Raw genomic sequence first — 24,632 nt, 5'->3', positions numbered from 1 at the left:
CTTGAACAGACGACGCTGAGATTGTGGATTTGTTTCATGTATCATGTCCAGAAAATGCAGAAAAGTACTTTTGTCCTTAGATGCAGTTTCACTCGTATTTATGAATATCTTTATGCCCATGGAAATATACATATTTGTATTGCTCAGGGTGAGGGAGAAGTGAGTAGGGGGTAAAAGGAGTAAATTAGGCATTCTTGGGTAAAAATGAGTAGGTCATAAACTTAATTTCAACCCACTGTTAAGATAAAATACTAGTTTATCATAGTAACTGTCACTGGTTCCTCTTTCTGTTGAGTCAGTTATATGGCTTTGCTTTCCCATTACAGGAATACCAACTGTTATAATTCTGAAAAGAGTGCTCTTGGCAAACAGTTCTCTCTAGATTGTGAAGAAAACATAAAACCCTCGAGAGGAGGAGGTCATGCATTATAGGTAGATGTCCACTAGCGGTCCTTAGTGACTGCATATTGCCTTGCTTTGTAATTAAGCAAGAGATGAAAAGTGACTTGCAGTCTCAGTGGCTCCTCGTATGTTTGAGTGTGAGCGTGTGTGTATGCGTGTCTGTAGACGTGCTTGCATGCATACACACTCACACCAGGGATGTTAGCCCAGGGATGGACTTAGGAAGAACCGAAAGATTGGAAGGCAGTGCTTGCGTCAGTTGTAAACGCTCCAGGGAAGAAACCTTAAATTGTGTGAAAATAAAAATGAAAAATAAAGAAAGGTAGGACTGCCCACTCAAGTGGAGTTTGAAGGTTAGTACACCTGAGGCTGTAGCACTGGAGAATTGAATACACCTTCATGTCAGGAAGAATGCCTTATCCAAGCTCACCCAAGTCAGAACTTTTCTCTCATAAATAAATAAATAAACTTTAAAAATCTGCCTCCTGCCCCTAGCCCTCTTTGTAAAATAGTTTCCTTGAATTTAACTTCTTATGGCTAATTTGAATAATTAGTTTAGATAAGCCTCTTAAAGCAGATGCATTTAAATGAAATCAGGACACATGTCCTTTTGGCTTTGGCGCAAGATTCAAACTAGCTTTCTTTTTTGGCTCAATTAAAAGTCATCTTTAAAAAATACAGATTTATTGTTTGGTTGCAGCTCTGATGGTTACGTGGTTCACTGGACAGACAGAAAGATCTAATGCTTAGTAACGCATCTGCCTCTCTGTCTCAATTAATAAACCACAGAATTTATACATGCTATTAATATTCATAGTAATTGTGCTGGGTTAAACCCCATCACGTGTGTGTATACACAGAAATGAAACCAGAGTTATGCAGTTTCAGAGGAGAATATTGGACAATTTCTGCTGTGGAGGCTGTTGAAAAGATTCCTTCAATTTATTGACCACCATCAGGAGAGCCTAAAATGTTAACCTATAACTATGTTTTTTTTTTTTTTAATTTTGGGAAATGTGCCAGTGCATTAAAGAGCATAATACTTGAAAGCTTGTTTCACATTTAATAGCAGTAATAACTGATAGCATAAATAGATGAAAATAATATATCTGCTCATTTTGACATATGTGTCAGTCTAATCATTCTAAATGAGTGTGCTCATCACGGTTCTCTTTCAACCTCTGATTAAAATGTAACATTGACTACAGGATTATAGAGCGGACTTAATTTTACTGACTGTTTTAGCAGTTGTCACAGCTGTTGGAAGAAGGAAAGGCAATTGAAACACTCCAAAACAGGCAAGGCTAGGAGGGAACAGTTTAGTATTTGAATTTCAGCCTGATCATGAAAATCCAGACCTCAAAAATTAAGCAGATTTGTGTTTGTTTGTTTTTTTAATTCCTGTTTGGAGCTATGCAAGTTTAATTGTGTAAGGTTTACTGTTTCTGCTTCAGGGTTTTGATTCTTTTCTCTGCCTCATCACTCCTTGTTAAAAGCTAAAGTAAATTGAAATACAACTATCCAAAAGTAATATTATAATGTCGAAATACATGGGATAAACATAGGCTGGAAGGGAAAATGTATACAATAACAACAACAACAAAAAGCCTACATCAGAGTGGAGGCAATTTTCTAAAAAAGATAGGAGCTTGCCGAAGTCACTTTAGATGTGATATTATTTGGGAACTATGAACAGACTGTTTAAGTTTATTTTTCAAAGAAAGAATACACTGCAGACATGGAGCTCATGTTACTTTTCTTCCTGTTTCTTCTCTATAAATCTGTTGAAAACACCTGCAGCCTTAAAGGTAGGGGATTTCAGATGATTTTTTTGTAAATTGCTGGAAGTGACAAGTGGCTGCACTTCGGGGTGAATGTTCCTGAGCTGTAGAGTCTCGTAACCTTGCCCATCACATCCCTAAAGTGAACAGATTAATTCTGTTTCTCTAAAAATTAAATAACCACATATCTCAAACTACGTATAGTTGAAATATCCGGACAGTGTTAATTATGTAACCTATGATTTTCTCCTTGGAGTAAGCAAAAAAAAGTGTTCTGAGTTAAGAGAATCAGTGTTGAATGGGAGTGGTGAGTAAGTGCTGGACACCCGTGTCTCACTCGCCCTTTGTGTCAGTGCGTTTATGTATTACCCTGTACACATTGGGTGGTAAGTTTAGAAATGCTCCTTGTGCAGAAAGGGCTGGGAATCAGCTTCCCATTTCCTGGTCAGAGGCAAGGGTGATGGTGTTGGCTGGTTCTTCCAGTGATGGTTTCTCATCTTAATGTGTTTATGGCACTGCTGCTTTATTTACTGAGCCTAGTGTGTTGCAGTGGTAATTAACCCATGTTATTAGCAAAGCCCTTGTGGATATCCATTAATTCTCTTGCATGGATGATCATTTTTCTAGTGTTTTCCCCCTAATACGGCATCATTGTTCTTTTTTTTTTTTTAATTCTAAATTGACGGCCTTTGATATATTTCTTTGATTTAATCTGACCTGTGATATATATTGGTCATCTTATAAAGAATGGTATTGTAATTCAGCTTTAAAAAATGCTAACAGAAACCAGAGAAAAGATTTTTTTTTTTTTTGCTGTTGTCCTTCTTTTCAAAGCAAAAAAGAAAATAAACATTTAGAAAGAAAATAATACAGGAAATTAGTTTTCATTCCGAATTTTCTAGATCTTAGAATTTGTGTTATTTTGTGTCTTTGAGGTCTTTGAATAATATTTTTACTGAGTTAAGAATAGTTTAGGCATTTTTGTAAAATATTGAGCCAGTAGAAAAATACTTGTGCTTCCTGTGCTAAAAAAAGATAAGGACCATCTCATTAGCCAGGCCATACTTTTGCAATTAATTTTAGGTCCATGGTGCTATTCATCAAAGGGGGCAGCTAACTTCTCTATGACTCTGTTTAACAATACTTTCACAATACCTCACTCCTGCAAGAACTACAGACAAAGAAGAAGCCGTTTTTTTGGAAGGTAGGCATAATGCCTAATCTCAAGTCCGTATCACTTGTGAAAAATTCCTCAACATTTTTCTTAGCCTAGTGACAAAACAAAATATTTCTTTGTTTGACTTCCTAAGTGCTGTTCGGCACTGAATGCTTTGCTTATGTTATTTCATAAAAATAAATCAAAATCTGTGCTTATGGTTGATACTTTGTCATACAAGTGGCAGTTGATAGCCATGATTTCTGTGACAGCAATTAATATCAAATAAACTTTTCAGAATCACCTGCCAAGAATTCACAAATAAGAGGAGAGCGTTGAGGTATCTCAGTAGAAGTTTCAAGTCATTGCAGCAGATAAGCTCTGCTCTGAATTTTGCTTCATAGCAAATTCATGGAAGAGAGAAACAATACAATGTTGATCTGTTGTAAGTGCATTTGAGCTCCGGCCCTAGCCAGCTCTCTGGAGAAAATCTTTGATTGCCCTGGCCCAGTTTGTTCAGTTTTTATCTCTTTTACATCCACTGGCCTTGTATTAAATTGTCATTGTCCTAAAGCACATGAGATAGAAATGAATTGCTGTTTTCTACATTCTCTGACAGTGAAATATTTAGGTTCTCTTTCTCCAATCATACTTATATTTGTATTTGAGAGTCCGGGGATGACACCCAGCATCTCTGCCTCTTGACATTCTCTCTTACTGCATTTTGTATATTTTGCTGTTGATTATTATTTTCGTAGCCATGTGTATGGGATGTCCATGGTCTATCCCATTGTAAATAAATAGCTATGCATACGCTACTTTAAAATCCAAAGCAGTCTGTAGAATATACTACACACATGTGTGTACATTTATGTGCATGTATAGTATGCAGGTGAAATACATATATAGACACGGGAAGAAGTATGTATGTAGAATATAAGTGTGCTGCTGAGAGTGTTCTTGTGTATTTATATAATAAAGTGGATCTCAAGTGTTTTTCTAATCAGCTAGTGTCTAGTTAAATTTCCTAGGCATCATTTTAACCTTGAATTAGTATTTCAGGTATTTACCAAGTCTGATTTTAAACTAAATTGGTTTAGCTGCTGTATAAATGACAGGTAACAGGTAACCTAATATATTAATCTGTTTCTGATTTTATACATTTTTAATTATCATTTTGAAATTCAGTATATAGAAATCATAAATAATTTGTAAAATAGGAAATAAGCCACTAGTATTAAGTACATAATTTAATGGTTTGGGCCCATATCCAAGAACCAGTTTTGAATTAGCTCTTAGCTACATTGTTTTCTCATATAGTTGGGTCTGATAAATATATCTTAATGAAAACATGATAGCTTTTAAATAAGTGCAAAATAAAAATTTCACTTATCTGACTATATAAATATGTCATTTTATTTTTTGCCAAAAGCAAATATAGAAAATTAATTATCATTATGTGCAAATGAAAGACATCATAGATTTGTGAATTTTTGAATTTTATTCTCAGAGGTAAGTTTAAGGTCTGTGGTTTTGCTCAGTGAATCTGAGTGTTGAGAGAAAACATTTATCCAAATGCTCTTTCTATTCAAATTCTTGTTCTAATGCATATTTTGTTTAAATTCCTAGATTCATTTCCTACCTTTATATGTTTGTATAATACTTAAACAGATTTAATGTTTCTTGTTTAAAAAAATCCTGCTGTTTCTTTATGCCAATCCATCTGCTGAAAGTTAGCTCCTTTATTATCTGAGAGTGTTAAGTGACAGCCTTCTGCCTTTTGAAGGATTTACCTGGCATCTTCTTCTTGTTTCAAGTTCATTTTAGATTTCGACTGTCAAAGTCTGGGAAACCTAGCTGATAAAAATAATTTCCATTTAGTTATAACAAACACCCTTTCTCTTTACTTTTTCTTTACAGAAGTGCCAAATGTTTCTTTTTCTTTGATTTGGACACTATTTCTCAGTATTTTCCAAATGTATTTTCAAATCAACTATGCAAAACCATCAAATTGAGCAGATACAGATTGTATATGTGTTGTGTATGTATACCTTCAGGCACCTCCTTTTTTAATTTATAAAAAGCATTTTAAAATGTCTGGAAGAAGCTTGCTTTTTTATGTTTTGATTTTTCAAATGTTTTGTCATTTTAATTGATGGCAATGCATGTATATTTATTTGGAAGATAACTCACTGAGGCAAAGCAATAAAAGAAAAAGTACAGTTTTAAATAAATTGGCTTCTCACTGGCCAATTAAAGTCTTATTTCAATATACTGACATAGATCTGTATGTGCATTTGAATATAAATATAGAACATGCAACACTAGCCATTAGAAATGCTGCCTCTGGCTATATGGAATTCTTTCACATAGTCTGATAAATGAAAACACTGGTTTTTGGCATTTAAAATCTATTAAAGAGTTATTTAAAGTGTTAAACTCATGGAGAGCCTATCGAAGATCAGATTGCATTGTAAAAAGAGAACTTGAAAGCAAATTTATATTTTGATTGTTAAAGGCAGTCTCTGTCATATACATTCCTCTGCTTTCTCACCTTGCTTTGAGTGAAACAAAATTGCTTATATACTTTTCATCATTTTGATTGGAAGTACACATTATATATAATATGCTTTGGCAGCACTTACCTAGCCAAAGAAAGCAAATTAATACTAGGCATACGAAGGGCTGTCAGGCATATCACAGACGTGTCAATTTAACTTTGCTTCCTCATACACCTCTGCAAACAGTTGCTTAAGATGGTACTAAATAAAAGGGAAGCAACCAATAAATTCTCATATTGTATCAGAGATTGATGGCTAGTAGAACTGCAATGAAAACCAGCTTGTTTGCTTACTTCTCTTTAAAACTCTGTGGGACTACAGAAAGCATAGATAATAATGAGTTTTGTTCAAAAAAAGAAAAAGAGTAACTGAAGCTTGTTCAAATCTTTTTACTATCTTGGAAATAAAGGGATAATAATGGGGTTCATTGTTTTTAAAAAAAAGGTCCAAAGTAGTGAATCTTAGTTGCTCTTACGTGTGATGTATATAAAGTCTTTAACAAGTGGAGAATCAAAAGCCTTGTCAGTCCACTTTAAAGGGACATTTCTTTTTTTGTTGCATATTGCATACATTTTCTGAGAAAGAAAAAAAAATAAGGTATCTTGTGCTTTCATGTTTGTCTTGCTTCTTCAATAGGTTAAAAAAATGAAATTTAAAAAAGTAAATCAAGAACTTATGCACAGAAAATAGAAGAACACTGAATTCTTTTTTTCTCCTCCATGATCAGAATTGTATTTTTGTATGTGAGATTTCCTTTTTCATGTACTCGAGGAAGATTTTATTCATTTGCAATGGCTTCTGAGAATTTAAACAAAGGACTCATTAAATAAATACATTTAGTTTCTTAATACAATGGGAGCTAAAATGTATGAAAAGATGTCCTTTTCAAGGCAGTTAGTAGGTTATTACAGTCTGTAGTTTTAAACATTTATTTTGCTTTGAAAAAAATATCTAAAATTGTGTTCAGAGTGAGCAAAAATCGTGAGTCATATGAAAAATTATAGAGACAAAGGTACTTAAGAGAAAAATTCAAATGTGAGGTTGTTCAATCAATAGCTCTTTGCCCTCCATAATCCAAATTATCGTGGCACTTTAACTTCTCCAAAAAATCTAAGTTGCCTTGTTACATTGTATTCATTTTTCCCTAAATGAAAAAATACTCTATCAATGCTTTCTTTACAGCCATTGATCTATTAAAACAAATTAGATATTTTGGGGAGGACTGTTGTACCCATAACCAACAGTTCATGGCCAAAGAAAGAAAAAAATATATATGAGAAAGTGTCTGTATACAGTTGGTCCTGGGCCCTAAGAAATGACAGAAGCACCCCTTTTAGCCACAGACTTAAATGAGACCTGCCTCACCAGTCTTGGGATCATAGTGTCACAGATGGAAAGGCAACCATCAGCTGAATTGTACTCAACTGCACACTTGGCTAATTCATCTTATTGCTCTCCCCATCTGAGGAAAGGCTCATTCTGTTCTTGGAGTCTAGACAGAATCAGGAGTTGGGCTCAGGTGGGAGCATGTGGCTGCCTTTTTCTGTTCTCTCCTAGCCATTCAGCAAAAGGAGATGAGGAGCAAATGGACCATTTATGCACCGAAGCCCAGGCAGAGATTCTTTCATGGGGTTAGGAATTTATTATTCAGTTGTTCAAATAAGTTTCATATTTCTCTTCTGTTCTAGAAATATCATTATTGTCTTTCATGCTCCGAAGAACTACCCAGAAATGATTAGGGATGTCTCTTGATTTGTATGAACCATGAACTCCTGAAAGCATTTTTTAACCAGGTAGAAATGGAGAGTGGATCATCTCCTTAGCTTAGTCTCTAGGATGGTTCTTTTTTGTAGCTGTATATGGGACTGTTCAGTTGGTTAATTCTGAAGAATGAGAAAAATGATGAGGTTAAACACTCAAATTGTATTTTTTGTATTTTTCTATTTCCTTATAGTGAACAAAACTTTAATGTCTAGAGCATTTATGAGGGTTTTAATGATTGGAAAATCTGTCCTGAGAATGTGGTCACCATATGTGACAGCCTTGCTTTCTATCTTGTCTTCGGTTTATGGGGTAAGTTCGGTGATACTATTGTCTTACTTTGCTTACATTATAGAACTTCTCTGCCCTACATTGAGATAAACTGAAATGTGGGGGCAATATGTGCTCAGTTCTTAGAAACTTTCCTGAACCCCCTCCATGTCAGCAGTATTTTCTTTTAAAATTGCTGTCTGTCTATTGATCTGTTTTGCTAAAAGATCATTTACTTTGGTCAAAGGTAAGTGCATGATTTTCATCCCGATTTGCACACACGGTACACTTTATCCCCCGCCCCCCCTCAAATTCCAAAGAGATTGCCTTCAACTATTCGCATTTGTTTTGCTTTTGTCTCTGTTTGTCGTGCATTCTAGTTGAGTGCTTTTATAGTGTTTTCTTGATTGTTGTCAGTTTGGGGTACTCGCTACTGACATTTTGGTTAAGTTAATGTCACAGCAGAAAAACCTACGGCCAACTGGAATGTGGCGACCGCGCGTGGAAGATACAACTTCTGTTTGATTGTGTGTAAATACAGTTAGTTAGTTGGGGGTTTATCAGATAGCTGGGCAGAAAGAGAGAGGAGCCGTACAAACTGTTTTCAGTAACTGTGCTGTTCATACACCTGATAAGATGGAGAGAGCTTTTCGAAATGCTGATAGGCTTTGAATAAGAAAAGAATAATCACTTCCACTGGCACCAGCTTATCGCGAATGAAGTAAAATGCCAACACTTTTGCATTAGCGAAAGTAAATGTTTTAGACACTCTGGGCCTTTTTTTCATTCACGTTAAATAGTAGGAGTGCTTTTGAGTGTGTGCTGTAATGAATAGACGGATTTATTACCTGGACTAAATTACAGGTGAATGTGTTGATAAAGGAACCCTCAGCGCCAACAGCAGCTTCTTTGATAAGCACGTGCATCTAGGTGTACATTCTCTGGAGAAATTAACTCTTCCTTTTTCCACTCTGATTCCATTAGCCATCATTTTTGATCCTCAGAGATGCAGTTTTGTCCTGTGCCAGTCCCGTCTCCTTTTTACCAGCAGATGGATGACAGGCATTTGAAACGTAGCTACTCAGACTTGGAAAATGCTGGTGTGATCTCCGCAAGCTGGGGCATCTTTAAGTTTCTAAAGATTATGCTGAACCAGCTCACTCCTGTACAAGAAGTCTTATTCTTTCCCAAGAATGGAATGAGATTCATTATAAATTTAGGATACGTTAATGAGAAGATAAATGCATTTGGCCAAGTAGTTGTCCATTTTAAAGGGAAAAAAAAAAAAAAACACAAAGACATTGGTCTTGCTCTTCAATATAAACCATTAACTTCCCCGGTTTTCCCCCCTTCTCTTCTTTGTAATTTGACGCCTACAAATAATTTGGCGTATTCAGATTTGATAAATGATAGTGCAAGAGCCAGATTGATTGATTTTGGATTACTATTGATTACTCTCAATGAGATCACTGTGACACACTCGAATCAATAGTATTCGATTAAGCAAGGCACCACCGTTCCATACATCCAGGAGCAGTGGGGAATTCAGGAACAGAATGTTCACAAGCTGATAAATTGACAAAGCATTCAGCTTTAACTAGCCCTTTGTTCAGCACTAGATCCTTAAAATATATTTCATTGGAAAGTTCGTTTCTTTTTTGTAACCCTGGGCCTTTCTGTGCAAGAAAGGTCATCCGTTTAAGGTTTATTAAATTTTAACTCAAAACAACTGGGCTCCGTTTAGGTGTAAAATAAGTACTTAACTGCAGGCAACCTTCATGCTTTTGAGCCGTTGCTCAGAGGTTTCGTTCTTTGACGAAGATGTCAATTGTAAACATAAAAATGCATCACTGGCAATGCAATGGGGGTAAGATTCAAACTGAAATAAAAACTTGTGCCCGAGGAAAGCGCTATCCTCCAACGAAGGTGGCCTCACTTTCTTCAGGAGTGGGCCAACTTAGGAGCAGCGCTGGAGGCGGAGGCAGGTAGTACACTGTGATCAATTGCTCGTGGCAGCTCCTCTTCCCCTTCTTATCTGAGGGTATTCATCACATCGCCAATACTACATGCAAAACGCTAAATATCACCTGACCTGAGAGCCGCCGCTGCTGCTGATATCCGCTGAAGTCTTTCTGTCTTGAGCAAACTTACAAAGCCACTGGGGGAGAAGAAAATCACCTGTGATTCAAGTCCTTTAGTTCAGAACGTCAAAGCTGAGACTTGTCCATCTTTTTCCATCGTTCTGTCCTCTTGGCCCTTGGGATGAAGCTTTTGCTCTTTTGTTTTATGGGGTTGCCAAGTTGCTTCTCACAAGGCCAAGCCTTACAGGAAACACTCTATGGAATGAGTGGGTGGACTAATGAGCAAAACTTGATTTCCAGTGAAATTTTGATGGCTAAGGCTTGTGTACCCCAAATCTTAATAGGCTCAAGTCTTGAAATATACTTCGATAAAATCTCACTTTTGATAGTGATTAAAAACCAAAAATAGAGGTAGCTTTCTGAGGGAAAACAAGAAGGAAAGTTATGAAATTTCCCAATCAAACTTAAGGCTTTTTTGCATGAACGTAAGATAATAGGATTCTAATTAAATTAGGTTGAGCCGTATGAAATGGCCATTTTTCTAGGTCAAATATCAGCAATTTTGTGTGATTCCACATAATAATTGAATTTACTCCTATGCTGTTCATATCCCATAAACAAATTGAAAGTGACAACTATGTTTTCAGTGTTCGAATGGGCTGTGTCTGATGATGAAAAACACATGAATTCTGTCTGCAGTTACGGCAAGTAGAGTATCGTTTTTTCGACAACTTTTTTTTTTCTTTAATACCAGTAGAGAGTTCCTAAGAACACTGTTTTACACAGACGGAAACAGTGTGCCTTCACCTGGCTTCTCACCTGTGGTAGCGTCTCTGATTCCGAGCATCCCTGTACATTTCTCAACTGCCGAGGAAGAGTATGGCGCCAACAGAGGAGCTAGGCTCGAGGACTGACTGCCCCCAAAGAGCACGTTGCTCGGGGCAGATAGTTGGAAAGCAAACTGGGAAGAAGCTGCCAGCATCTCCAGTATGGCACCTGTACATCCATTCATTAATAGAACCTTAGTTTGCTAGTTAGCGCTTTGCATGCGTCCCCCCCAGAGAAGTATTAAAACTGTGCTCCATTAAATCTATGCACTGCTGTGGGTTAGGCAGACGTGTGGCTCCCTGAGTGCTGGCAGTGGAGCCCATGGGGCTTTATTGGCTATGGCAGGCAGGAAAGGTGCTTCGGGAGATGTAATAAAATGATCCCAGAGTCTTTATTTGACACCACCCCCCCCGACCCCCAGATGTGCGGCTCATCTCGGGGCTGCACTGTGCCGGCCGGTAGGAGCTCTCTGTGCCCACCTGCGGGCAGAATCCGACTCCCAGATAGGAAGGAAATTGACTCTGTCTTTCGGTGGGTGGGAGGGGCTCTGGGACCACCGCTGGAAATGTCAGCAGAAAGTGCATCTTGACTTAGGGTCACGTCAGGACTGGGTAAGTTTTTCTCGCTCTGGGTAAGCACATGACAGCTTACATCTTGTTTCCAGAGAGAGGGAGGGTGGGCATCGTTTACTGAAACTTGATTGAGCGAATGCCTCCGACTGGTCCCACTGTCAGCCTTGGAGTTTTCCTTTAGTAGTGCATTTCCCCTCTGTCTGTGGCACTGAATTTGATTTATCGCTGGTACTAAGATCAAAAAAGAAGTCATTCCTTTTGATGTTTGCTATTAGGCACATGCAGTGCAGGCTGGGGGGTGGGGGAGAACCGTCTTAGCATACAAGTCACTGTCCTGGTCAGCCGGTGGCCACGGATGGCAGAATATGTATTTTCTATCTGTTCATTTTGGGATATAAAATTCCATGAATAGAGAGGTGAGCAATAGGATATTTTTAAGTGAATAATCGGTTTGTTTCAGGTACAGATTCTTTTGGTAAGGACATAGAGGGTGGCTGTCATGTACACCTGATTCTTGCAAGCTTTTTTTCTTTTTTTTGCATATATTGGCATTCATTTTACCAAAAGACATGAAAACACTGAGGACTATAGACAGACCAATGGGGTTTAGGCTTTCAAAAAAAAAAGAGCATTTGGTTGCATTTACTGTTGGGTGGCAAATTTGGGACATCGGAGACTTTATTTGCAAATGAGAGGAGAGATTTTGTGGGGTCCGCTTCTCATGTATTCAGGACCCTGGTCAGGCTTTGTTTCCAGCTCCGTCCAGTAGCTTTTGTCCGGCCTCTCAGTTGAGTGGGATTTCTCTGAGCAGCGTGAGCCTCAGCCCATCAGCAGGCTGCTAGTCAGCAGCAGGTGTGAACAACATAAAACAGGATTAACGCTGAACCAAAGTGTGTACTAAAAACAGAACCCCTGCCTTGCTTTGAAAAAGGACAGCAGGACTCGAAGAGAGAAGCCACTCTGGTCCTGTCCACTCCTTGTTTACTAAACAGTGTTCAAGGGCTATGCAAATAGTTCTGTGGAGGTTCCCAGAATGCATGCTAGAGATCATTTGCTCATTCTCTCTTTTTTAAACTCTACACTCAAAACTTGAAAATTCTTCTCAGATATTCAGCAAGAGGAAAAACCAAACAGAGCAAAAGTGGTCTGGGTAAATCTTGAACCAGGATTACAGGTGAATATTGCAAAGATACTGTCTTTACCTCAAATTTTAAGTTGCTAGTTATTTGATCGTTGTATTTCCTGCCTCTTAAGAATATGGTTGGTTGGTTGGTTTCTTCTAAGATTCTTTTTGTGTTAATTACATGACTCAGTGTCTATTTTCCCCTAGGCAGGTAGACCACAAATAAATAAGTAATTTCATTAGAGATCATAACCACTCTCCCTTCATTTTTTTCCCCAATCAGTGCTACCTGCCTAGGAACAATAAAACTGACCAAGAAAGGTCATAGTTAAAAATAAAAAAAGTCATAGTTAATATAGGGGACTGCATGAGTTTAACAAATTGGGCATTGCACTGAATTTATGTCATCTGAGGGACTTTGTCCATATTTTGTTTGGGAAAGAGAAAGGTGGCATATAAATATATGTTTCTGTTTAAATTATGCTAATTCTTGTATATACTGTGTATCAGGATAAAATTTGGATATCTATTTTTCTCTGTTAGGTTTCAACTAACTTGTACTTTGAAACTCTAAGACTTATTCACATCTAGAAAGGCATCTGAAATAAGGAAATAAATCAGAGAAATTGTGTTACATACACACACACATACACAAATACAGACACACATATGTACTAACTTTTTAAACACGGGCAAAGCAAATGTAGAAATTTTTGCATGTGTATATAATAGCATGACACTGATTTCTGATACTCCAAAAGTATATTCAAATACAGGTGTTTATATAAGGTGCATCTGTTTTAGAGTATCATATAGACTTTACTAAAAGAATAATTTTGCAGTGTCAGAAATCAAAATTTTAGTTATCATTCACTTTCAGCAGCATCTTATACCATACATTACCTGTATTTTCTCTTACATCCAATGCTTAAATTGTAATGACCCACTCATTTTATCGCTCTTTGCTTATACTTACTACCTTTTAATTTTTTTAATAGCAGTTATTTTTTAGCTGAGACTTTGCTACTACTTTTATTTTAGAAATAATCTGGCCTGCCAGTTTAATTGTGGAAGTCTGAACAGACATTCAAATCACTATAAAATGTATAATTCTAAAAATTAATTTTACAGTTATTATCTTTACATTTTAATTTATTACCATCTGCCTTTTAATGTCTTTCTAAAAAATGTCCATTTCCTTCTGTTTAGTATTATTAAGTACCTTTGGTTATGTACATTAATTAGGTTATGGACAAATAGCTTAAGGAGAGTTAATAAAATCAAGGTTAGAAAATACCAGTTTAAAATTGATTTTTGAAGTGTATTTTTTATAGCCAACTCTCTGGTGTCCAATTGATTGCTTACAGTAGCTTCTCTTATTGCATCAAAAAAGATTACATTCATTCCTTTGCAATTTTTACAATCACTAATCAATTTAGTGCATTAAACTGCGTTTTCTTGATCATTCATTCCAAAATATTTGACCATGTATAGATCCTATCTGGGGCACAAAGTTCCTGAAATAAGTAATAAAAATATAAAGTCATCTTGAGTACATTAAAAAAAAAAAAAAAAAACATGTTTCAACTTATGCTTGGGTCAATCTTCAGAAAATGATTTCAGGAATTTAGGTAGCAGGGATTTTACATAAAACCTAAGTGAATTGAAACATCCATTCTGATTTTCTGATTTGGGCCCTGTAAAGCCGTTAAGAAGTTAGCCCTCAAGAACACAAATCAGAAATGGTACATTTCAGTCCTAAATATTGCGAAAGTGTGATTGGGGTCTTGGAGCAGTCAAGTCTGGTCCAGACTGCTTCCTTGTGAAGCCTTTGAAGCTTTGATCACCAAAGCTGCCATTACATCTTAAAATACTCTAAATGACTCGTGTATGGTTTGTTTCTTAGACTGGAAATGAGAGGAGGATAAAGTCTTTAAAAGATCAGGTAAGAATACATTTACCTGGTCATAGGAAAAGCAAAGAGGATGCATTTGAACGCTAGATTTGTGTAGTTGGACTGTGAGGGCAAAGTCTGAGTTAGTAAATTCATTCTAATCAAAGTAAATGACTATTGAAAGGTAATTTTTATAAGGAAACCTTGCCCTTAATCTTGAGATAATCTCACAGCTATTGTCTTTGTCCAGCAGTCTTGCAAAACTGCCCATCGCTGTTCCCCAAAGCCTGGGATTTCAATTTGCCCCAGGACTCAAAGATGGAATTCAAAGCAGTTTTCTGTCTTTACAGTCTCCCTTCAGTGAATGCATTTTATTAAAGTGTTTTATTTATTTATTTTTGGGAAGATACAGCTTGGTTTGCTTCAGATCATTAAAATGATTCTCTTTCACATTTTTAGATGTTAATAATTAGATGATTAGTGAAGTTAGGTAATAAGATTTATATTGGCATCAGTTAAGTTTATAGAAGGATTAAAATCATGGTGTCATAGTACCATTGCCAATCTGAATATGCCAGAAATATCTCGGGAGAATTTGTGTCAAGTGTTTATGCTCAATTAAAATTTATACTCCATGTTACTGAGTGATTGTCTCATGATAGCTTGGCACCATGAGACTGCAAATTTCCAATTTCAAGTGATAGGCATTGCAGTTTTCTATAGGACTATAGAATTACAAACTTTGAAAGGGAAATACTGCACTTTTTGGAAATGACTCTTAAAGAAATATGAGACACAGAACTGTCTCAACTTGGGCACAGCTAATATTTTCTGCAACACTGAAAAGCTATAAAGATACAGTTTTGATCTCCACTGGATAGATGCAGAGGGCAGCTTACCTTTATGCAAAGGCATGACAGACAGGAGCTGAGTCATCTCACCTACCTTTTCCCTTCATTTGTGTTTTTTTTTTGGCAAAGTATCTATGAGAATACATTTCTCCCTTATAGTTTCCCTGACTTTTCCGGTGTCCATCCCCTTGAATCCTCTCTTCTTCACTTGCTATGAAGCCGAGGTGGAATTTTAAAACGCAGGCATCCTTCTTTATCCCTAGTGCCAAAGTCCATCGCGAAACCTTCACCATAGTCTTAACAGACCCTCTCACAAAGCAACAGCGTAAAAATATCCAGGGTTGCTGGAGGTGGGGGGCAGGGAGGAAGAGGGCAGCTGGTAATTGATGATTCCTCTAGGAATGCATGTCAGAGATTTGCCAGCGCCCCACTTCCACCCCACCCCCAAACTACACACCACTCAGTGTTCGGATGATGATAATGTACCTGGAAAGAAAGGCAGCCCATGCCGAAGCAAGCAGCATCAGACAGGGCGCCTTGCCATCTGCCCCACCTGCTGCATTCACGAGTCCATCTGGTGACTGCAATCGCTCATTGTAGGCCTCTTCTGAGGCACATTCGGGCTGAAAAGCAGGCAGTGTGAATTATTTAGGGAGCTAGTATAAATAAATAGAAGGAAAGGAGAAGAAGGGCTCCGGGAAGAATCTGTAAGAACCTCCTCCTGCTCCCTGAGCCCTGGGTGCTTTGGAATGTTCACACGAATGCAGGAAAGCATTTGATTTGCATAGAGATTTAGATGTATAGATCTTTGTGCAGATTACAAACCCAGGAGTTTTATCTAGATTTAGATAGCAGAGCTCAGCCTATTTTGCACTGAAAATATGGCCAGCTTCAGGTAGGGAACCTTTGGGGACTTTTCAAGATAAGTGAAACTGATGAAATGTAATATTTTTAGGCACAGCTTTGGCAGAAATAAAACAACTCTGTCCTTTCTGAAACTGATGATTTTTGTGTGTGGTGGGGGAGGGGGAGGTGGGGAATAAAACATTCGACTTTTTAGTGAATCGTGATTTATACGTATTTTGTTTTGTTTTTCTACTAGGTAAAAACAGTTAGAAAAAGATTGATGTTAATTTTATTTGTATAGGTGGCCAGTCAAAAATCTTTTGGGTAATTGCTACATACAAAACCCTGTAACTGAATTCAGCATGTCCATTAATATAAACTAAATATGAAATGAAAGCTTTAACCATAGAAATCTGTATAGGACTGTGTGTTTGGGGTCTCAATAAACCACCTAGAAAGGCATGTTGTAGGAATTACCTGATGAGTGCAAAAACAAAATACTTAAAGAAATGGTAAACTGGAGTTAACGAAATCATTTATACTAAAATAAGGAAAGTTTAAACATAATGGTTTTAAAAGACTTCCTGGTATCTCACAAGATAGGCTCTACAGGCCTGACATTGTCATTGAAATCTAGGAAGATCTAGTCTGAATGAAAATGATTCTAAATGAAAGTCCAGAACTATGAATGGCATCGGTAATATCCAGGGTTGAAACAAACTGTTCCTTTCTTCTTTCCTGAAAATCATAAAATATAATTTTGGGGTGAGGGTAGGTGCTTCATTTAAGTTTATGATTTTTTATGCATCCCCCTTATTTTTACTGTGTAGGTTCTTACAGATATATGGATAGTGTTATGTATTACATCTAACCTTTTTATGTTTTAATGGACAAACTTATGATAGAGCCATTAAAAAGAAAATGTGTTTGTGAATAGTTCCCCCAATTCTATCTGTCCAGAAAAGCAATTGGTGCTTATGTTCTAGAATAGACTAGACTCTTTAGTGTTCCTCTACTCCATCCCACTTGACTCAGTTCAGTTGCAAAGTAAATTTAATGGTCTTGCTTTTTTGAGCCAGTCAAGCTCTAGCCTTCACTTAAATAAGCAACATCTATCTGGAGCAAAACAGGCATGAAAAGGAACCATTCTGCTAATTTAAAATATAAGCAGCAACCTGCTTCATAGTTGCTCAAGTAAAATACTTTTTATTTCGAGGAAATATCTTTCTAACCAGTTACTTTCTAAAAAAATATTTGAGATGATTCCTTTTTTTCTGCCTTTGAAACCATTTTCCAGTGCCAAATAAAATGAGCTGTTTGTCATAAGCCAAGTAACTCCATAAAATTTAAAGGCATTAAGTTAAAATTCAGGAGCACTAGACCACACCTGGTTTGTGATCTTTCTCCTTCCTCTGACATCCCAGCTCTCTCTGCCCACCACCCCCAAGCCTCACGTTGAACAACACAGCCCCATCCCTAGCTTTGCTGCATACCATTGCAAAAATAAAACCCCCACAAAAGATATTTTCTCAGAATTAGTGACTTTTCATATATTATCTTTTCCTGGAAAACAAATCTATTCCTCCTGAAGGCACTTGGATACTGTTGGCTGATGATTGAATGCTTACTCTTTTGACAGGCAAAGGACAATGTTGAGAGACATGAATTAATTAGAAGTAACATGTGCATGGAAATAGTGATGGTTTAACTACAAGAGCAGGAGTTGACTCAGCGTCTAATTGACAACTTTAGGGAAGACTTTATAGATATTTTAGGCTCCATCAATATACAAAGTCAGGGGCTTCCCAGGTGGCTCAGTGGTAAGAGAATCTGTCTGCCAATGCAGGAGGTGCAAGACACCCAAGTTTGATTTCTAGGTCAGGAAGATCCCTTGGAGAAGGAAATGGCAACCCACTCTAGTCTTCTTGCCTGAAATCCCCATGGACAGAGGAGCCTAGTGGGTTCCATGGGGTCGCAAAGAGTTGGACACGACTGAGTGGCTAAGCACACACACAATGTACGAAGTCAAGAAGTATTTTAGAAAAAGTTTTTAAATATACCTATACAAGAACACAAGCTTTTTACCCATTGTCTTAATTACTTTTATTCACTTTGACTGGCTTTTTGTTTTTAAATTTTGTTCTTATTGAAGACTTGCAGGCATGGGTCTTCCTGAACGTTGTTTTATTATCCCCTTTTGTTTTCTGAGGTTAGGGTGTTAGAACACCTCTGATCTAATCGGAACAGGACCAGTTTTATATCATTTTCAAGTAATTTACATGCATATGATTCATCAGATCACGTGCTTGTGTCAACTTTGCCTGGGTTATGTTGTAACTTACTTTATCTTAAAGTGAAGTTGCTCAGTCATGTCCGACTCTTTGCGACCCCATGGACGGAATAGCCTACCAGCCTCCTCCATGCATGGGATTCTCCAGGCAAGAATACTGGAGTGGCTTGCCATTTCCTACTCCAGGGGATCTTCCTGACCCAGGGATCGAACCCAGGTCTCGCACATTGCTGGCAGACTCTTTACCGTCTGAGGGATCATGATAAAAAGTATATTTGTTTTGACAGGAAGAGTTCAGAGTTTTGTTGTTGTTCAGTCACTCAGTCATGTCCAACTCTTTGCAACCCCATGGACTGCAGCACACCAGGCTTCCCTGGCCTTCACCGTCTCCCAGAGCTTGCTCAAACTCATTTGTTTTGACAGGAAGAATTTAGAGTTTTAAGTATGTTTATTTCCACAAAATGGCAATGGAAGCTTAGTAAATGAACATGTGCTTGCTATAAACATCTCTTTTTAGCATTTTACAGATTCATTCTTTCATCTTCTCTCATAGGACCAGAAAATCCATAATCTAAATGTTAATTTTATTTTTATTTGATTGGCATTTTCATTGAAGGGTGTTATTCAAAGACATGAACATCAACTATTAAAGAAAACTATGTGCCCAAGTATTTGTCAGGAAATGTAAAAGAGAGATTTCATAATTTATCAAGGAACAACCCAGAAAGAAATTAATTAGTTTTATTACTTTCTTTTTAAGAATGCTGACTTTATAGTTATGTAGTCAACTGATGAGTATAATGATTTAATTAGAACCAAAATAAATAAATGTTACTAAAAGCCTTTGTATAACACATTTGTTTCAAAAGCAAATCTCATTTTAATGATTATTCCTGAAATTTGCTATTGAAAGTTTAGTCAAATCAGTTATATTTATGGAAGGCTGTGTTCTGTACTCTGTCAGTCATGCCTCATTCTTTGTGATCCCGTGGACCGTATCCCACCAGGTTCCTCTGCCTGTGGAGTTTTCCAGGCAAGAATACTGGAGTGGGGTGTCATTTCCTACTCCACTGAATCTTCCAGACCCAGGGATCAAACCTGCATCTTTTGTTTCTCCTGCCATGGCAGGTGGGTTCTTTACCACTGATACTACTTGAGAAGCCTAGCTGTTTTAAACAGTGCCCTCAATAGCAGTTATGATATTATTAATTATATGGGATAAGTAGCAAGTAGTAGCATCCAAGTTGCTTCTTAATAGCCTCGCATAAAGAACTTCATTATGCAATTCATAGGGAAGAAGAAGGATGTAACATAAATTACCAGTATTTTTATGGGCTCATAAGTAGGGAGGTAAGGTGACCATTTAGGGTTTCCCCAAACAGGGCTCATTAATAGAATGGTATTAATATTTATGTAAGCACTGAAGACAGTCAGCATGGCCTGGTCACCTTTCCTTGGTGTCTCACACCTGGCCCAGTCATGATGCCAGATTTCTCTAGATTAAACTTGGTTGTATTTGTTGCAAGAGAACCCATGGCAAGAAAGGAGACAGGTCTTCTGATGCGTGCAAACAGAAGGAGCAGCATGCGTGCACATAGAGCAACGAAACAGTTAAGAGAAATCTGCCAGGGCAACTTTCCTGCCAAGATCTGCCGAGTGTCCTGCTGTTCGTCTCAGGGTCAGAGTTTGAGAATCGTATTGGGTATAAGTTTTAAAATAGTGCATTTTATTTTCCGATGTAAGATATACAGTGGTACAGACTGTGGGTTTGGAAGCCAAAGAAATTTATGCTCTTACTTAAAGTATGTTAAGTTTAATGATCTAATAAAATAGCATGCAAAAAAAAAAAAAAAAATGCCTGATGAAAGTGGGCACTCAATAAATATTTCATGCCCCCTCCTACTCTGCTCTTAATAATGGGTTGTTAGAAGCACTGGAAGGAAAGTACAAAACTGAGATTTCACTTCTCAAAGCCAAATTAGCTTCTTACCTCAACCGACAAATTCTGAAGTCGAAATGAGTCATAATAAGGATTAGTCAGGGAAGCTTGAATTGAAGCTATTTCTCCTGCACGTGTGAACTCCTTATCAATTCCCTACTACTTATAATTGCTGGATTCACTTTCTGAAATTAGCAGAGGGGAAAGCTAAGTAAAGACAGAAACCTAGCACCTTGCATTTTTTCTTCCCTGCCTAGAATGGTAGGGTAAGAATAGGTCTATAAAAACATAGTATTTAATAATGATTATTTAGGAGAAATGTCGAAATAAAACTATGAAAAAGAAAAGATAAATTCTAGCATAGTAGAGATCCTTTTCTCTTCAGTTTCTCCTATCTTTTAAAAAGCAAGAGAGGGGAGTGAACTTCCGGTCCCCTGTGGTTAAGGGGGGTCTAGTGGTTAAGACTCAGGGTTTGCAATGCAGGAGTCATGGATTCAATCTTGGCTGGGGAACTAAAGATGTCATATGCCATGCAGTGCAGCAAAAAAATTTTTAAAAACCAGAGGTATAGGTATCTCTCTTTTAAACATTGTAATCTGGCTTCTGAAGTTCCAAGTCCCTGAAAGCCTTGTTATGAGTAGTCTGATTGCCGAACTCATGGTTTTAAGAGTAAGTGAAGGAGTGTGTGTGTGTCTGTGTGTCTCGGAGGTGGTCCTTAATCTGTTTCAGCCCAGTTTCCTAAGGAAGGGTTAAACCAACTGGTTGAGCTGATGATTTTACTCTCCTGTGGTGATATTTTATTTATATGATAAAATGCTTGGAAAGTGATTAATTTGTCAGGGGAACATCTTGTTCCTGTAAATTTGCTGAATATGTAATAAAATTGGCATCTCATGGATGGGAGAAACGAAGATTTTTAAAAACCAAATTAGCCGAAAGATCTTCCTGTATTTCCATCCGTTTATATTTACTTGGATTTCTCCCTTTAAAAACAACAGCTTTGAAAGATTCCTTGCTTGAAGTTAGGGGAGACATCTGAGCTGGGGAGGTTAAAAAAGTGAAAAAGGAGGGCGGAGGTAATGTAAGAAGAGAGATGGAACGGTGGATGCTGATGCCTGCTCTCTCCCTGCACCAACAATGACTGATACATCCATTAAATTTCAGCCCAGGCTGATTGACTGAGTGGATTTATATAAATTAAAAAATACAGGTCATATACCTTTTCTGATAGCCTGTAAATGAGAAATAGGAATTCCTCTAAACCTCAAAGGAGGAAATCCATAGGCGAGGCTTTCGAGTCAATAAAGCACTCCAGCATCAACTCTTCTTGCTGTGTTTGTACAATAAGTTTTAGTTAATAGACAAATATTATCCCAGCCTGCCCCCGACTTTCTCCAGCAAGAGGTAAATTGTAAATGAATCCACACCATGTTGAAGATTTTCCAGCTTTCGTTGCCGTTTGAACTTGCACTTTCCAGGAAGGAAGGAGGCAGACACCACCCTTTGCTCCATTTTCTTGGTGTAACAAGTGAAAATGGCATTCGTTCAGGAACAATGACTTTTATTCACGCTCATTCTCTCAGCACCATGTCCATTTGTCCATTGGAATGAGCCACTTATCATGCTTCCAGGTTTTTCCTCTTTCAACATCAAGAGTTATGAAAGGAAAATTCCATTTTTCCCTGGCCCTCCATGACAGGCAGGCTGAAGATTGTGGTCATTTGGATTAAAAACATATCCATCACCACCAGCCGGCAGGTTATTATGATGTCTCCTTTGAATATATGAATTTCATACACTGCATGTTGGAAGTCTAAGAATGCCAACTTTTTAGATAAATAATTATCCCATTGGTGATGTACAGCATACTGTTGCCATATTTTCTCCCTTTTACAGCATTCTTGCCCTCATCACCCATAACATAAATCTTTGACTTTCATATTTAATAAAAGGACTACGGTAACAACCACCCTGTGCTCAGTATAGTCAACCAATCACATGCCATCCTTCAGCCATCATTATTTGGGTTTTTTGCGGCTGATATTTTAGTAGACAGTCTAGCTTAAATTTGACAGCATATTTGATACAGCAGTGCAGGTAAATAAGCAGATAACCTTACTTATGTGCTGGCTGTGACCTCAGCACACAGCCTTCAGCTTTGTGAGGTTCCGAGGATAGAAAGATGGATGAATGAATAAAGTTCCCAACATCAGTCAGTGTTATTATCTGAGCTTGATAATCTGTCAGCTGAATTTTGGAGACTGGGGAGAAATATGGACATGTTGAGGCAGGTTAGGACAGGAATGACCATTTCTCAAGAGATCCATTTTATCTAAGCATCAATTCCCTCTGTCACAGAATCTTTGGTCCCTTAGGAATGGGAGAGAGATATTATACCATTGCTCCTATAGAAGTTCCAAGTGATAACACCGAGCTCCTTACTCCATCTCCTGTTTCTTTGATTTCCCTGCCATCCAATTTTATCTCTCACAGTGGATCCTAGTATCCTTGTCTGTGAAATTCATGTCTGTAACTGGCCATCACTTACTGTGAGTAAGTAAACCTGCTCATTTCCATTAGATATGACTCTGGAGTTCACATGTGGATGTAGATGCTCCAGGAGGAGACTTGAAATCGTGTATATCTAACTAGTTAGCTACTAGGTGGTTGTATTTACTGGCTAAGTCGTGTCTCACTTTTTTGCGACCCTGTGGGCATAGCCTGTCAGGCTCTTCATTCATGGGATTTCCCAGGCAAGGATACTGGAGTGGTTGCCTTGTCTTCCTCCAGGGGATCTTCCTAACCCAGGGATTGAACCTCTGTCTCCTGCATGGGCAGGTGATTTTTTTTTTTTTCTTTTACCACTGAACCACCAGTGAAGCCCAGCTACTGGATCAGTTCAGTCACTCAGTCCTGTCTGACTCCTTGCGACCGCATGGACCTGCAGCACGCCAGGCTTCCCTGTCCGTGAACAGCTGCTGGAGTTTACTCAAACTCATGTCCATTGAGTCAGTGATGCCATCCAACCATCTCATCCTCTGTCATCCCCTTCTCCTCCGGCCTTCAAACTTTCCCAGCATCAGGGTCTTTTCAAATGAATCAGTTCTTCGCATCAGGTGGCCAAAGTATTGGAGTTTCAGCTTCAGCATCAGTCCTTCCAATGAATATTCAGGACTGATTTCCTTTAGGGTGGACTGGTTGGATCTCCTTGCAGTCCAAGAGACTCTCAAGAGTCTTCAACACCACAGTTCAAAAGCATCAATTCTTCGGCACTCAGCTTTCTTTGTAGTCCAACTCTCACATCCATACATGACTACTGGAAAAACCATAGCCTTGACTAGATGGACCTTTGTTGGCAAAGTAATATCTCTGCTTTTTAATATGCTGTCTAGGTTTGTTATAGCTTTCCTTCCAAGGAGTAAGCATTTTTTAATTTCATGGCTCTAGTCACCATCTGATTTTGGAGCCCAAGGAAATAAAGTCTCTCACTGTTTCCATTGTTTCCCCATCTATTTGCCATGAAGTGATGAGACTGGATGCCATGATCTTCGTTTTTTTTAATATTGAGTTTTAAGCCAGCTTTTTCACTCTCCTCTTTCACTTTCATCAAGAGTCTCTTTAGTTATTCTTCACTTTCTGCCATAAGGGTGGTGTCATCTGCATATCTGAGGTTATTGATATTTCTCCTGGCAATCTTGATTCCAACTTGTGCTTCATCCAGCCCAGCGTTTCACATGATGTACTTTGCATGTTAGTTAAATAAGCAAGGTGACAGCATAGAGCCTTGACGTACTCCTTTCCCGATTTGGAGCCAGTCTGTTGTTCCATGTCCAGTTCTAACTGTTGCTTCTTGACCTGCATACAGATTTCTCTGGAGGCAGGTCAGGTGGTCTGGTATTCCCATCTCTTTCAGAATTTTCCACAGTTTATTGTGATCTACACAAAGGTTTTGGCATAGTCAATACAGCAGAAGTAGATGTTTTTCTGGAACTCTGTGGCTTTTTCTTTGATCCAGTGGATGTTGGCAATTTGATCTGTGGTTTCTCTGCCTTTTCTAAATCCAGCTTGAACATCAGGAAGTTTTCAGTACACGTACTGTCGAAGCCTCACTTGGAGAATTTTGAGCGTTACTTTGCCAGCGTGTGAGATGAGTGCAATTGTGTGGTGGTTTGAACATTCTTTAGCATTGCCTTTCTTGGGCTTGGAATGAAAACTGACCTTTTCCAGTCCTGTGGCCACTGCTGAGTTTTCCAAATTTGCTGGCATATTGAGTGCAG

General features: G+C 38.0%; 1 protein-coding gene across 8 annotated transcripts in view; it reads left to right on the top strand.

Moving 5' to 3' along the window:
- ESRRG (estrogen related receptor gamma) overlaps positions 1-24,632 on the top strand; it is a 703,351-nt gene that overhangs the window by 459,089 nt on the left and 219,630 nt on the right. The window contains exon 1 of one of the 8 annotated variants that reach the window (XM_070767939.1): positions 6,704-7,973. The exons of the other annotated variants lie outside the window; for them this stretch is intronic. Within the exon in view, the coding sequence (XP_070624040.1) occupies positions 7,969-7,973 (5 nt within the window). The 5' untranslated portion in view covers positions 6,704-7,968. Of the gene's footprint in view, positions 1-6,703; positions 7,974-24,632 lie in introns of those variants that run through there. 8 annotated transcript variants of the gene reach the window in all.

This window comes from Bos indicus, chromosome 16 (assembly GCF_029378745.1).
Source record: "Bos indicus isolate NIAB-ARS_2022 breed Sahiwal x Tharparkar chromosome 16, NIAB-ARS_B.indTharparkar_mat_pri_1.0, whole genome shotgun sequence".
Lineage (NCBI taxonomy): Eukaryota > Metazoa > Chordata > Mammalia > Artiodactyla > Bovidae > Bos > Bos indicus.
Note: the sequence above shows the minus strand (reverse complement) of the source record. Positions and strands in the feature narration are given on the sequence as shown.